The following is a 13,025-nucleotide window of genomic DNA, read 5'->3' as shown; positions in this document are numbered from 1 at the left end:
CTGGCAATTCCGGCCTTCACATGCGGGGTGACGCTGTCGGGCCGCCATGACGGGTCCTGGCAATCCCGGCCGCTCACAGGCGGGGTGACGCTGTCGGGCCGCCATGACGGGTCCTGGCAATCCCGGCCGTTCACATGCGGGGTGACGCTGTCTCGCCGCCATGACGGGTCCTGGCAATCCCGGCCGTTCACATGCGGGGTGACGCTGTCCGGCCGCCATGACGGGTCCTGGCAATCCCGGCCGATCACATGCGGGGTGACGCTGTCCGGCCGCCATGACGGGTACTGGCAATCCCGGCCGATCACATGCGGGGTGACGCTGTCGGGCCGCCATGACGGGTCCTGGCAATCCCGGCCGATCACATGCGGGGTGACGCTGTCCCGCGGCCATGACGGGTCCTGGCAATCCCGGCCGTTCACATGCGGGGTGACGCTGTCCGGCCGCCATGACGGGTCCTGGCAATCCCGGCCGTTCACATGCGGGGTGACGCTGTCGCGCCGCCATGACGGGTCCTGGCAATCCCGGCCGCTCACATGCGGGGTGACGCTGTCGCGCCGCCATGACGGGTCCTGGCAATCCCGGCCGTTCACATGCGGGGTGACGCTGTCCCGCCGCCATGACGGGTCCTGGCAATCCCGGCCGTTCCCATGCGGGGTGACGCTGTCGCGCCGCCATGACGGGTACTGGCAATCCCGGCCGTTCACATGCGGGGTGACGCTGTCGCGCCGCCATGACGGGTCCTGGCAATCCCGGCCGTTCACATGCGGGGTGACGCTGTCGCGCCGCCATGACGGGTCCTGGCAATCCCGGCCGTTCACATGCGGGGTGACGCTGTCCCGCCGCCATGACGGTTCCTGGCAATCCCGGCCGTTCACATGCGGGGTGATGCTGTCTCGCCGCCATGACGGGTCCTGGCAATCCCGGCCGATCACATGCGGGGTGACGCTGTCTCGCCGCCATGACGGGTCCTGGCAATCCCGGCCGTTCACAGGCGGGGTGACGCTGTCCCGCCGCCATGACGGGTCCTGGCAATCCCGGCCGTTCACAGGCGGGGTGACGCTGTCGGGCCGCCATGACGGGTCCTGGCAATCCCGGCCGATCACATGCGGGGTGACGGTGTCCCGCCGCCATGACGGGTCCTGGCAATCCCGGCCGTTCACATGCGGGGTGACGCTGTCGGGCCGCCATGACGGGTCCTGGCAATCCCGGCCGTTCACATGCGGGGTGACGCTGTCTCGCCGCCATGACGGGTCCTGGCAATCCCGGCCGTTCACATGCGGGGTGACGCTGTCCCGCCGCCATGACGGGTCCTGGCAATTCCGGCCTTCACATGCGGGGTGACGCTGTCGGGCCGCCATGACGGGTCCTGGCAATCCCGGCCGCTCACAGGCGGGGTGACGCTGTCGGGCCGCCATGACGGGTCCTGGCAATCCCGGCCGTTCACATGCGGGGTGACGCTGTCGCGCCGCCATGACGGGTCCTGGCAATCCCGGCCGCTCACATGCAGGGTGACGCTGTCTCGCCGCCATGACGGGTCTTGGCAATCCCGGCCGTTCACATGCGGGCTGACGCTGTCGGGCCGCCATGACGGGTCCTGGCAATCCCGGCCGATCACATGCGGGGTGACGCTATCTCGCCGCCATGACGGGTCCTGGCAATCCCGGCCGTTCACATGCGGGGTGACGCTGTCGGGCCGCCATGACGGGTCCTGGCAATCCCGGCCGTTCACATGCGGGGTGACGCTGTCTCGCCGCCATGACGGGTCCTGGCAATCCCGGCCGTTCACATGCGGGGTGACGCTATCTCGCCGCCATGACGGGTCCTGGCAATCCCGGCCGTTCACATGCGGGGTGACGCTGTCGGGCCGCCATGACGGGTCCTGGCAATCCCGGCCGTTCAGGTCTCGGCGAAGTCACAGGGCGGCCATCTTGACTCCTGGCAAACGCCGGGGTGGCCTCCCCCCATCCCTGCAGCCCCACCCTGCCGCCGGGGGGGGGTGTCACAGTGGGACTCCGGGGAAACAGGAAGTGCGGTCACGTGACCCGGCTCCGGGCCGGGGGGGTCAGGCTGACTGGGGGGAAGGAGCCGCCGCCCCCGGTTCACCACATCTCTGGGGGATCAGGGGTCCGAGCCGTGACCCCCCCGCACGCCCCCCCACTCCCGCCGCCATGGAGCCCGAGCACTGGCAGCGTCTGTCCGACTCGGAGGGTGAGCCCCCCCGCGAGCCCCCCCCGAACCCCGGGTCCCCCCCGGCCCCCCTGCGAGCCCCCCCCGAACCCCGAATCCCGCCCGCGAACCTCCCCTGACCCCCCGGGTCCCCCCGGCCCCTCCGAACCCCGGATCTGCCACCTCCTGGGAGTCCCAGTCCCGGTGCTAGGGGACGGGGCGGGAGTGGGGCGTCCTGGGGTCCCGGCTGGGGTCCCTGTGCAGGGTGAGGGGTCCCAGCCCCAGCGCTGGGGGACCAGGGGGAGTGGGGCGTCCCGGGGTCCCAGCCAGGGTCCCTGTGCAGGGTGAGGGGTCCCAGTCCTGGTGCTAGGGGACGGGGCGGGAGTGGGGCGTCCCAGGGTCCCGGCCGGGGTCCCTGTGCAGGGTGAGGGGTCCCAGCCCCAGTGCTGGGGGACCGGGGGGAGTGGGGCGTCCCGGGGTCCCAGCCAGGGTCCCTGTGCAGGGTGAGGGGTCCCAGTCCTGGTGCTAGGGGACGGGGCGGGAGTGGGGCGTCCCAGGGTCCCGGCCGGGGTCCCTGTGCAGGGTGAGGGGTCCCAGCCCCAGCGCTGTGGGACCGGGGGGAGTGGGGCGTCCTGAGGTCCCAGCGAGGTCCCTATGCGCGGAGAGGGATCCCAGTCCCGGTGCTAGGGGACGGGGCGGGAGTGGGGAGTCCCGGGACCCCAGCCGGCCGTAGGACGGGGCTCGTTAGCACAGACATCTGGGATTTCAGCCAAGCCCATCTTGGGGGGACCCTGAGCCTGGTGCCCTGGACTCCCGCCCCCAGTGCCTTCGACAGGCTCTTCTGTCCTGCCTGCCCCCCCCCCCTTTGTCTCTTCCCTGGGGGTGAGGAACTGGGTCTGTTCTTACTGGGGGCTGGGAGTGCTGAGTGGGGGGCTTGGCCTGGGAGGCCGGTCTGCACTGGGGGATGGGAGACTGGCTGCAGGGAGAGTCACTCAGCAGGTAACGTGAGACCCCCGGAGGGGGTTAGAGGCCAGGGGACCCCTCTGCCCGGGAAGCTGAACAAAGGCTGGGGAAGGAGATGCTGGGGGGGGAGGGAGTTTTACAGGAGCTGGCAGGGGAATGGAGGGAGGCGCAGATGGGACTCTGACCCCCCAAGGGGGCTGTGGGGCTCCTGGGACCCCAGGATGGACCTAAGTGGGGGGATCCTGCTGTCTGTGCCTGCAAGACCTGTCCTGGCCTGTGTCCCTGTCGTCTAATAAACCTTCTGCTTTGCTGGCTGGCTGAGAGTCCTGGGGAATCGCAGGGAGCCGGGGGTGCAGGGCCTTGTGACCCCCCACACTCCGTGATGCTGGACCACCTCGGACGGCCCCTGACCCGCACCTTCCCTGCCAGGCCACAGAGTGTGTGTCAGCCATCAGCAGCCAGCCCTCCCGTCACTGCCAACCAGCACCCCTGCCCCACCCCGGAGACACTTGAGTGTAACAGAGGAGAAACTGAGGCACGCACAGGATTCATGCAGAACATTAAGGCTCACTTACAACAAAACAAGGGGAAAACTGCACTTTGTCACCCCCCACAAGCCCCAGTTCTGCCCCCTTGACGTTCCCCCTCTCCCTCTGCAGATGAGGAGCCACCAGCACCACCTCCTGCCTGCACCAGCTGCTGGAGGAACTTAGCCGGTTTCTGGTGAGTGGCCTTGCACGAGGGCCCTCGCACACACATTCCCTTGGCCCGTCCCTGTCCTGGGGCCTTTCCTCACCGCCCTGCCCGCCTCTCACGCCAGATGCCCGTGGCCTGCTTGCTCCGGTAGACATTTCTACCCCCGCCGTGCGTTGCACTCTCACTGTCAGGTGCACTGCCCCCCCGGACAAACTCCGCACCTCACGCCTTCTCCACGCCACCGCTCCGGCCCATCCGGGTCATCCTCAGCCCCTCCACGCTCCCCTGGGCCATGCAGATGCAGGGGCTCTGCCCTGTTTCTAACCCCCCTCCCCTCCTCTCCTCCTGCAGGCTGCTCGGCCTCTGCAATAACTTTGCCTATGTGGTGATGCTGAGCGCGGCCCATGACATCCTGAGCCAGCAAGGGGCGCTGGACATCAACGGGACCACCCAGGTGGGTCCAAGCTGGCGGCGGGGCGGGGTAGATAGCACAGAGACACCCCCTTGCCCAGCACCGTCCTGGGGGGCAAGGCACCAGGGCTGCCCGCAAGGCTCCTAGGAGTGCCGGTGAGCGGATCCTTGTGCAAACAGCTGTGCAAAGGAGAGCTCAGCAGTGGGGACAGCCTGGGGGGGCTGGGTGGGGGGGCGAGGAGAGCTCAGCCTAGGGGGGCTCTCACAGACCTGCCTTGGAACAGTCCCTTGCAGGAACCCGTCTGTGGGGTTGACCTCCTCCTGGAGGGTGGGGGAGTCACCGGGCACGTGGGGGCGGGGGGAATCTGCAGCTTCTGCCCCAGTAACCGTGTCTCCTGCCCCCAGACTCCCCCGGTGACACCCCCCAGCAGGAACTCGTCCAACACCTCCCGCTATGACTGCAACCCCATCTCCACCGGGGTAAGTGCTGTGGGGCGGGGCCTGGGGAGCAGGAGGGGCGGGGCTGGCCTTGTCTCTAACCCTCCCCCGGAATTGTGCCCCCCAGGCTGTGCTCTTGGCTGACATCCTGCCTACCCTGCTCATCAAATTCAGCGCCCCCTTCTACATCCACCGTGTGCCCTACGGGTGAGTGTGTGTGGGGGGCTGTCGCCCCCATCCTGGGGGGGCTGGGGAGGGCTGTGGGTGACCCGTGCTGACCCCATCTCTCCTCCAGCCTGTGGGTGGCTGTGGGGGGCTATGGGTGACCCATACCGACCCTGTCTCTCCCCCAGCCTGCAGGTGGCCATAGGGGACTGGGGGGCTGGTGGGTGGCTGTGGGGGGCCATGAGGGGCTATGGGTGACCCATGCTGACCCCGTCACTCCCCCAACCCACGGGTGGCTATGGGTGGGCATGGGGGGTGTCACGGAGTCCCCGAGCGATGCTCTGGAACTGCTCCCCACCAAGCCAGGCAGGACTTTGGGGAGCCTCCTCTCCCTTGGAGCAGACTTGTTCAGGGCAAGAAGCTCACACGGCTTCACCTCCTGGGTCTCTCCTTGGAGCATTCAGCATCCTCTGCCCCTCCGTGCGCTTCCCACAGCGAGTCCACCCCAGCGGGGTCCTGGGGAAGCCACAGGGTCCTGCACCCCCACTTTGCAGTCAGACGTGACTCTCAGCCAGCCCGTAACACAGAGGTTTATTTGATGACAGGAACAGGGTCTAAAACAGAGCTTGTAGATACAGCGAACCGGACCCCTCGGCCGGGTCCATTCTGGGGGGCAGTGAGCCAGACCCCCACGTCTGCACTTCACTCCCCGTCCCCAGCCAACCTCAGACCCCCAATCCTCCCCGCCCCTCCTCTTTGCTCAGCTCCTTTCCCGGGCCAGGAGGCCACCTGATCCCTTTGTCTCCAACACTTCAGCTGGCACCTTTGCAGAGGGGGGGCCCAGGCCATCAGTTGCTAGGAGACAGAGTGTCAGGCATTTAGGTGCACTGGCCCCTTCTTCTGCAGCAATCACATGCCCTTATCCCACCACCTAGATATTAAGAACTGCACAGGGGAAACTGAGGCACCCACATAGTATTCAGAGGAAACATTAAGAACATTCCCAGTTCGTCACATCTCTCCCCCCTTCGAGACCGAACTGAGCGAGGTCACTTCAGCCAGTGACCTGGGGAAGTTTGAACCCACCAACGTTCCCATGGATGTTCCAGCATCTTGTTGTACAGACAAAACTACACAGGGTCTTTTCAGGGGGCAAGACAAAGATGCCACATTTATTATAACAATTTGATTTATGACCAATAACTAATATCTTAATCCTTATACACACACACTATACCTAATACCCACCCACCCACACACACACATTATACCTAGTACCCACCCACCCACACACACGCACCAGATGTTCTGCAGCTGCTGCATAGTTACCAGGCCTGGACATAGCTTGAGTTTGTGGCTTGAGTTTGCAGCTTGGGTTCGTAACTTGTGGCAGTAACTGGCCAGGAAAGCCGGGCATGAGGACGAGCTGGGTCTCTGTTGGGCCTGCACCGATGCCCTTCCATGCTGGCAGCAGAACGTTACCCTCCAAAGTCTCCCATCTCACCCATCCTTTCTGTAGGCTTTAGTTTGAATCCAGAGTCTGTAGGTCTTGCTGTGTCACTGCCTCTGGGTTTGGTGATTGATCACCCATCAATTGCAGGCCTGACTGTCAGCCTGGGACCTGGCTTTGATCTTCCTTCCATTGCACCTTTTCTGTTTAGGGTGGACTCTGCTTACTCTGTTAGGGCTCTTATCTGCATCTTCAGCCGGGGGGCGGGGGGTTTGAACTCTATTTCATCAGGACAGGCTGGGGCTGGAGGTTGAGTCCATCATCCATCCATGCCTCAGTCACACATCTAAACTAAACTGATAAGAGTGCAGCCGGGTTTGCAAAACTGAAGGTTGGAGGAAGCTTTTACAAAATGGAGTGAGTGTTTGAAAATGGGGTTTGAATTACAATATGGAACAGAAGTTACAATGTAGGCGAGTGTAGTGAATGGTGACAGAAGTTACATTAATAAAGTGAACACTTGAAAATAATTTCATTCATCAGTTCTACAATCTCTCTCATCCCTTGGTGTGAGTTACACCAGGACAGTCCAGTCTTACGCCCTCCCTTAGGTCGGGTATGCTTGACGGCACTTGCAGGCCGCATGTGAGAAGGTTTATGCGGCTTGAACCCTTTTGCCACCCTAGTACCCCTGGGATTCAAACTGGGACGGGGTCTTCTCCCAGCACTCTGGTCTGCAATTCGGACTCTCTTGGTTAAGAGCCCCCATCTTGGCCTTGGCCAGCTCTGGGCTGGGGCAGCCACTCCCCACCTTGTGGCCCAGACACAACACCTCTGCCGTCCCCCCTTACACTCTCCAGCTTTTACCGTCAGTCCCACCTCCTTGAGGCAGCCCAGCCCCCTCTTCACCTGGGACACCTGTTCCTCCCAGGTCTGGCTAAAGGTGCACGTTATCAGTGTCTGCCAGGGCCAAGTTCTCCATCGCCCTTTGCTTCTCTAGAATCTCCCCAGGCCTAGGCATGGGGTCGGCATCGGACACTGTGATGGCTTTAAGCTTCTGATAGCCCCCATAAAACCAGATCATCCTGTCTCGCTTCGGGATCAGCCACACGGGTGAGGCACATGGGCTGTAAAATGGCTGGATCACATTTAAGGCCAGCATGTCCCTGACCTCTCTCTCCAGGTTCTGGGCTGCTTTCCCAGTGACTCTGAACGGGGAACACCTGATGGGGAGATTGGCTCCCACCTCAGGGAAGAGATCCACCAGGGGGTCTTCCCCCTTCTCCATCCAATCCTCCCCCTTCAGGTCCAGGGGTCCCCTCACTCTCCTCCCATCCAGCGGCTTGAATGGGAAGAACTCTGTGGATTCCTGGGGCACCACCAGCTGCCTCCCGATTCCCCCCAATTCTATTTCCCCTTGGGGAGCCCATTCCCGGTACAGGAATCCCTTCTCCGGCAGGACTCTGTCCCTGCAGCCTTCCCTAAGGGGGTTTGCAGCGCTGTGGCCAGCAAGTTCCCTCAGCTTCTCCAAGGAGGGATCCCTCTGCAGCTCGGTCTGGGATCCAGCTGCTGGGGCAGGGAGTGGGACCTGCTCCCTCTCGCTGGCTGGACCTGGGGTCACAGCCCCCCTGAGCCCTGTCCCTGGTAGCTCCCTCCCTGCTGTGCAATCACTTCTGGACCAGGCAAACCTGTTTGGCAGCCGCCCTGCCCTGCCTGGGTGTCCCCCCACTCAGCTGGGGTCTCAGCTCCCCCCGTGCTCAGCGCTGCCCTTGCTGTCCCAGGGGGGCAGGCAGCGAGCTCTCTGCTCTGGTCACAGCATCAGAGCCAGTGTGAGCCCCCTCTCCGGTGTGCAGGGGGGCAGGGAGCATCTCTCCCTCCCACTCAGCCCCAGGGGGCTGGTTACAGGTAGGCAGGTATCCTGAGCCCAGCAGCCCCTCCCGCCTGCCAGCCAGGTTATTTGCATTTTCACAGACCATTTCCATCCTAGCCAATTGGTTCCCTGGATTTGAATTCAAACCCTCGGCCGTTACAGGAGCGGGGCCTGGATCCTGTCCCATGGGGAGACAGTCACCCCCCAACAGGGCCTCCCAGCCGATATCCTGGAGAACCCCAACGACCAGCCAGCCCGATCCCTCCTGGGTCTGCACAGGGATCCGGGCCATAGACAGGGCGAGGGGCTTCACCCCAGGGACCTTCACCCAGGTCCCACAGCCCCTCAGCATCTGGGGCTGCACCACCACAGTTCTCTCTGTCCCAGGGTCTCGCCACCCCAGGAGTGTTTCCCCACTGACCCCTGGGCAGCCCCCTATGTCTCTCCGTCCCACCATCACCAGTCCATGCTGCTGCTGCTTCTCCTGCAGCTTTTCCTTGGGCTCTTGCTCTCTCTCACGACCCTCTCCCTCTCTCGGGCTCTGCTCCCATCCCATCTGTCTCCGACCCCCTGATGGGGAACCTGATCGTGAAGACCCTCGTCTGGTTGGGGACCAGATTCCCGGGGATGCCTGGCTGCTGCTCCAGCTGCTCCCAGATCATCTTGTAGCCCCACCTGGGTCAGGAATCTGCTCCTCAGAACGGTGCTTCTCCTTCAACTGCACAATTAACTGTGCCTGGTGAATGTCCCCATGCGTCAGGGCCGCCCGGGGGGGGCAAGTGGGGCAATTTGCCCTAGACCCCAGACTCTGCAGGGGCCCGCACGAGCATGGCTGAGGCTCCCTCCTCGGACCCGTCTCCTCCCCTCTCCTCTCTTGGAGCCTCAGCCCATCCAGCAGCATCCCGGACAGCTGCAGCATGGCTCCGGCGGGGCCCCTGAGCCATGGACAGGGGACGGGGCTGCGAGCTCCAGGCTGAGCAAAGGGAGCTGAGCTCAGCCTGAGCTCGCAGCCTCACCCCTGACCACGTGGCTCTGAGCGGGGAGGGGCTCGGGCCCACCAGAGTCATGGTGCTGCTGTCCTGGATGTGCTGAGGCTCCGGGTGAGAGGGGAGCCGAGGGTAAGGGGCCAGGGCGGGGGTGGGGGGGGGTTGGCTAAAGGGCAGGGAGTCCTGGGGACAGGGAGGGGGCAGAGGTTGGGGGGGCAGTCAGGGGATAGGGAACGGAGAGTGGGAGGTTGGATCGTGGGCGTTCCAGGGGTTCTGCCAGGACTCAGCGAGGGGGTGATAGGGGTTGGGGCAGTCAGGGGACAGGGAGCAGGGGTGGGGTCCCGGGGTCTCTGGGGGACGGTGAGGGGGACAAGGAGCAGGTTGGGAATTCTGAGGGGGGTGGGCAGTCAGGGGGCAGAGAGTGGGTGGGGGTCAGATGGGGGCAGGGCCAGGCTGTTTGGGAGGCACAGCCTTCCCTACCCTAAAGCTCAGTCAGCAGTTTGAGGCTTGCAGATGAGCCGAGCTGTTAGCTTTTCCATTAGGGCTCCCATCCCTTTCACGTCTCAATGCCAAATGATAGTCTACATATAATTCCAGTGCCATAGGGAGATTCCTGGCAGGGGAGGGCAGCTTCATTTCAAAATAGCCACTGGGGGAGGGGTCACATGAGAAGAGCAATATCCTTCCCAACCCTACCAAGGGAGAACCCCCTCCCCTGCATTCCCTGAGGCTTCAGAGGGGTTAATTCAGTGGTTCTCAAACTTTTGTCCTGGTGACCCCTTCCACATAGCAAACCTCTGAGTGCGACCCCCCCACTTATAAATTAAAACCACTTTTTTGTATATTTAACACTATTATAAATGCTGGAGGCAAAGCGGAGTTTGAGGTGGAGGCTGACAGCTCACAACCCCCAGTAATAACCTCATAACCCCCCGAGGGGTCCCGACCCCCCCGTTTGAGACCCCCTGGGGTAATTTAATTTTAGCACCCTGTGTCCATTCACATGCATGTGCTATTTTCAGCATTTCAGTTTTCACAACATAGGCTCATCCCAGATTTGGAACAAGCTCAAATGCTCAGTTTGTGGAGTATGTACATAGTCTATACTAAAGACAAACCCACAGGAACCGTCTCCAGTTTGTGAGGGACCCCATGGAGCCAGTCTCTAGGAAACAGATTAATGCATGGAGGTTAAGTCCATTAATGGCTATTAGCCAGGCTGGGTAAGGAATGGTGTCCCTAGCCTCTGTTTGTCAGAGGGTGGAGCTGGATGGCAGGAGAGAGATCACTTGATCATTGCCTGTTAGGTTCACTCCCTCTGGGGCACTTGGCATTGGCCACTGTTGGTAGACAGATACTGGGCTGGATGGACCTTTGGTCTGACCCAGTATGGCTGTTCTTATGTTCTGACCTAAATGAACCCAAAGTTATGGAGACAGATACGAGTCAAGGAAGCCAGCAGAGTATCAGAAACCTGGAAAAATCTCTGACTGGATGGGCTCAGGCGTTTGGTCACAAGCTGAGGTGGTTCAAAAGTTTTGGATTTATTTTAAACAGATTTTTTGTATTGTTTCTTTAAACAATCAAACACAGCAAGCAGCAGATATTTGGCCACACAATTCTGAAACCCCAAACCATGTTCAGGTTTTGACAGGCTAATTTCAGTTTTTCAATTAAAAAAACCACAACAAATTTTGAAGGAAAGCAGACATTGTCCGTGATTTTTTTCCTGCTTTTTAACCCCCCCATGTTTTCGATCCAGAAACAGTTTTGATGGCACATATTTGTCCAACCCTTTTAATGAGCTTTAGTGCCTTTTAGCACTAGCTGATGCTGAGAACCAGTGATACCTTGTAAAGAAGTTTTCTCAAAACTGGATTTGTGCCGAGATGCAGAAGGTTTATTTTTCCCACGGCCGCCTATGGGGAGGGGAGCAAGTGGGGCAATTTGCCCCGGGATCCGCAGGGGCCCCCACGAGAATATAGTATTGTAATTTTTTTTTATGGAAGGGGCCCCTGAAATCGCTTTGCCCCCAACCCTGTGAATCCTCTGAGAGGGCCTGCCATGATTAACCCTCTCTTTGTGCACAGGATACCAATGTCCTTCTCCAGGAGATGGTGATAGGCCATCACTTCACCGTTCCCAAGTGGCTCTGGACTCACAGGCCTGTGTGCTCTCAGCTCCCCCATGGTTTCCAGGAAGAACCCCTGGTGTGCCAGCCCTTCTCGTGATCACCACCTCTTTGCCAGGGTCGAGCTGCAGACTCCTCCGCCCCGGGAGCGCTCCTGCAATCCCCAGGGGAACCCTGCTACTGCAAAAATCCTTCTCTCTCCCAGGGTCGAGCGGCAAGCTCCTCCGCCCCTGAGACTGCTCGCTGCAGTCCTCAGGGGGACCCTGTTACTCCAACAGTCCTTCTCGCTGGTCACACACTCCCAGAGGTTAACTGCCCCCTGAAACCGTCCCACTCTGAGCCTTCAGCACACCTGGTCCTCATTATCCCTCCTTTGTTTTACTGCTCCCCAGTCACTTACTGCAAACAGCGCTATTCACGGGGTGCAGTACATCCCACCTCTGCCACCAGTTGTCACGGAGTCACCGTGCGATGCTCTGGAACTGCTCCCCACCAAGCCAGTCAGGACTTTGGGGAGCCTCCTCTCCCTTGGAGCAGACTTGTTCAGGGCAAGAAGCTCACACGTCTTCAGCTCCTGGGTCTCTCCTTGGAGCATTCAGCATCCTTTGCCCCTCTGTGCGCTTCCCACAGCGAGTCCACCCCAGCGGGGTCCTGGGGGGGCCACGGGGTCCTGCACCCCCACTTTGCAGTCAGACGTGACTCTCAGCCAGCCAGTAACACAGAGGGTTATTCGATGACAGGAACAGGGTCTAACACAGAGCTTGTAGATACAGCGAACCGGACCCCTCGGCTGGGTCCATTCTGGGGGGCAGTGAGCCAGACCCCCACGTCTGCCCTCCACCCTTGACCCCAGCCAGCTCCAGACTAACAACCCCTCCCAGCCCCTTCTCTCTCCTCAGCCCCTTTCCCGGGCCAGGAGGTCACCTGATCCCTTTGTCTCCAACTCCTTCAGCTGGCACCTTTGCAGGGGGGGGCCCAGGCCATCAGTTGCTAGGAGACAGGGTGCCAGGCATTTAGGGGCACTGGCCCTTTGCTCTTCAGCAATCACACACCCTTATCCCACCACCTAGATACTTAAGAACTGCCATGGGGACACTGAGGCACACACAGTATTCAGAGAAAACATTAAGAACTTTCCCAGTTTGTCACAGGGGGCTATGGGTGACCCGTGCTGACCCCGTCTCTCCCCCGCCCGCGGGTGGCTGTGGGGGGCCATGGGGGCTATGGGTGACCCGTGCTGACCCCGTCTCTCCCCTGCCCGCGGGTGGCTGTGGGGGGGCTATGGGTGACCTGTGCTGACCCCATCTGTCCCCCAGCCTGCAGGTGGCTGTGGGGGGCCATGGGGGCTATGGGTGACCCGTGCTGACCCCGTCTCTCCCCCACCCGCGGGTGGCTGTGGGGGGCCATGGGGGCTATGGGTGACCTGTGCTGACCCCGTCTCTCCCCCAGCCCGCTGGTGGCTGTGGGGGCCATGGGGGCTATGGGTGACCCGTGCTGACCCCGTCTGTCCCACAGCCTGCAGGTGGCTGTGGGGGGCCATGGGGGGCTATGGGTGACCCGTGCTGACCCCATCTCTCCTCCAGCCCGCGGGTGGCTGTGGGGGGCCATGGGGGACTATGGGTGACCCGTGCTGACCCCATCTCTCCCCCAGCCCGCGGGTGGCTGTGGGGGCCATGGGGGCTATGGGTGACCTGTGCTGACCCCGTCTGTCCCCCAGCCTGCAGGTGGCTGTGGGGGGCTATGGATGAC

The 13,025-nt window shown here is 61.9% G+C and overlaps 1 protein-coding gene across 1 annotated transcript; it reads left to right on the top strand.

The window, feature by feature from the left end:
• Positions 1–1,901: 1,901 nt before the first annotated feature.
• CLN3 (CLN3 lysosomal/endosomal transmembrane protein, battenin) lies at positions 1,902–11,275 on the top strand. The gene is made up of 6 exons (XM_030544318.1): positions 1,902–2,208; positions 3,789–3,852; positions 4,177–4,279; positions 4,642–4,716; positions 4,802–4,881; positions 11,236–11,275. Exons 1-6 carry the CDS (start codon positions 2,169–2,171, stop codon positions 11,264–11,266), a joined length of 393 nt encoding a protein of 130 aa, XP_030400178.1. The 5' UTR covers positions 1,902–2,168; the 3' UTR covers positions 11,267–11,275.
• Positions 11,276–13,025: the final 1,750 nt, after the last annotated feature.

Source organism: Gopherus evgoodei, unplaced genomic scaffold, assembly GCF_007399415.2.
Source record: "Gopherus evgoodei ecotype Sinaloan lineage unplaced genomic scaffold, rGopEvg1_v1.p scaffold_345_arrow_ctg1, whole genome shotgun sequence".
In the NCBI taxonomy this organism is placed as follows: domain Eukaryota; kingdom Metazoa; phylum Chordata; order Testudines; family Testudinidae; genus Gopherus; species Gopherus evgoodei.
The sequence above is the reverse complement of the archived record's forward strand: the minus strand, read 5'-3'. Positions and strand labels throughout refer to the sequence as shown.

Excerpts from the sequence above, each read along its gene's own strand:
- CLN3 (XM_030544318.1), top strand. The coding sequence starts at position 2,169 with ATGGAGCCCGAGCACTGGCAGCGTCTGTCCGACTCGGAGG. Across the intron at positions 2,209-3,788 it reads GCGTCTGTCCGACTCGGAGG|ATGAGGAGCCACCAGCACCA; the intron begins GTGAGCCCCCCC and ends CTCCCTCTGCAG. Across the intron at positions 4,280-4,641 it reads ACATCAACGGGACCACCCAG|ACTCCCCCGGTGACACCCCC; the intron begins GTGGGTCCAAGC and ends TCCTGCCCCCAG.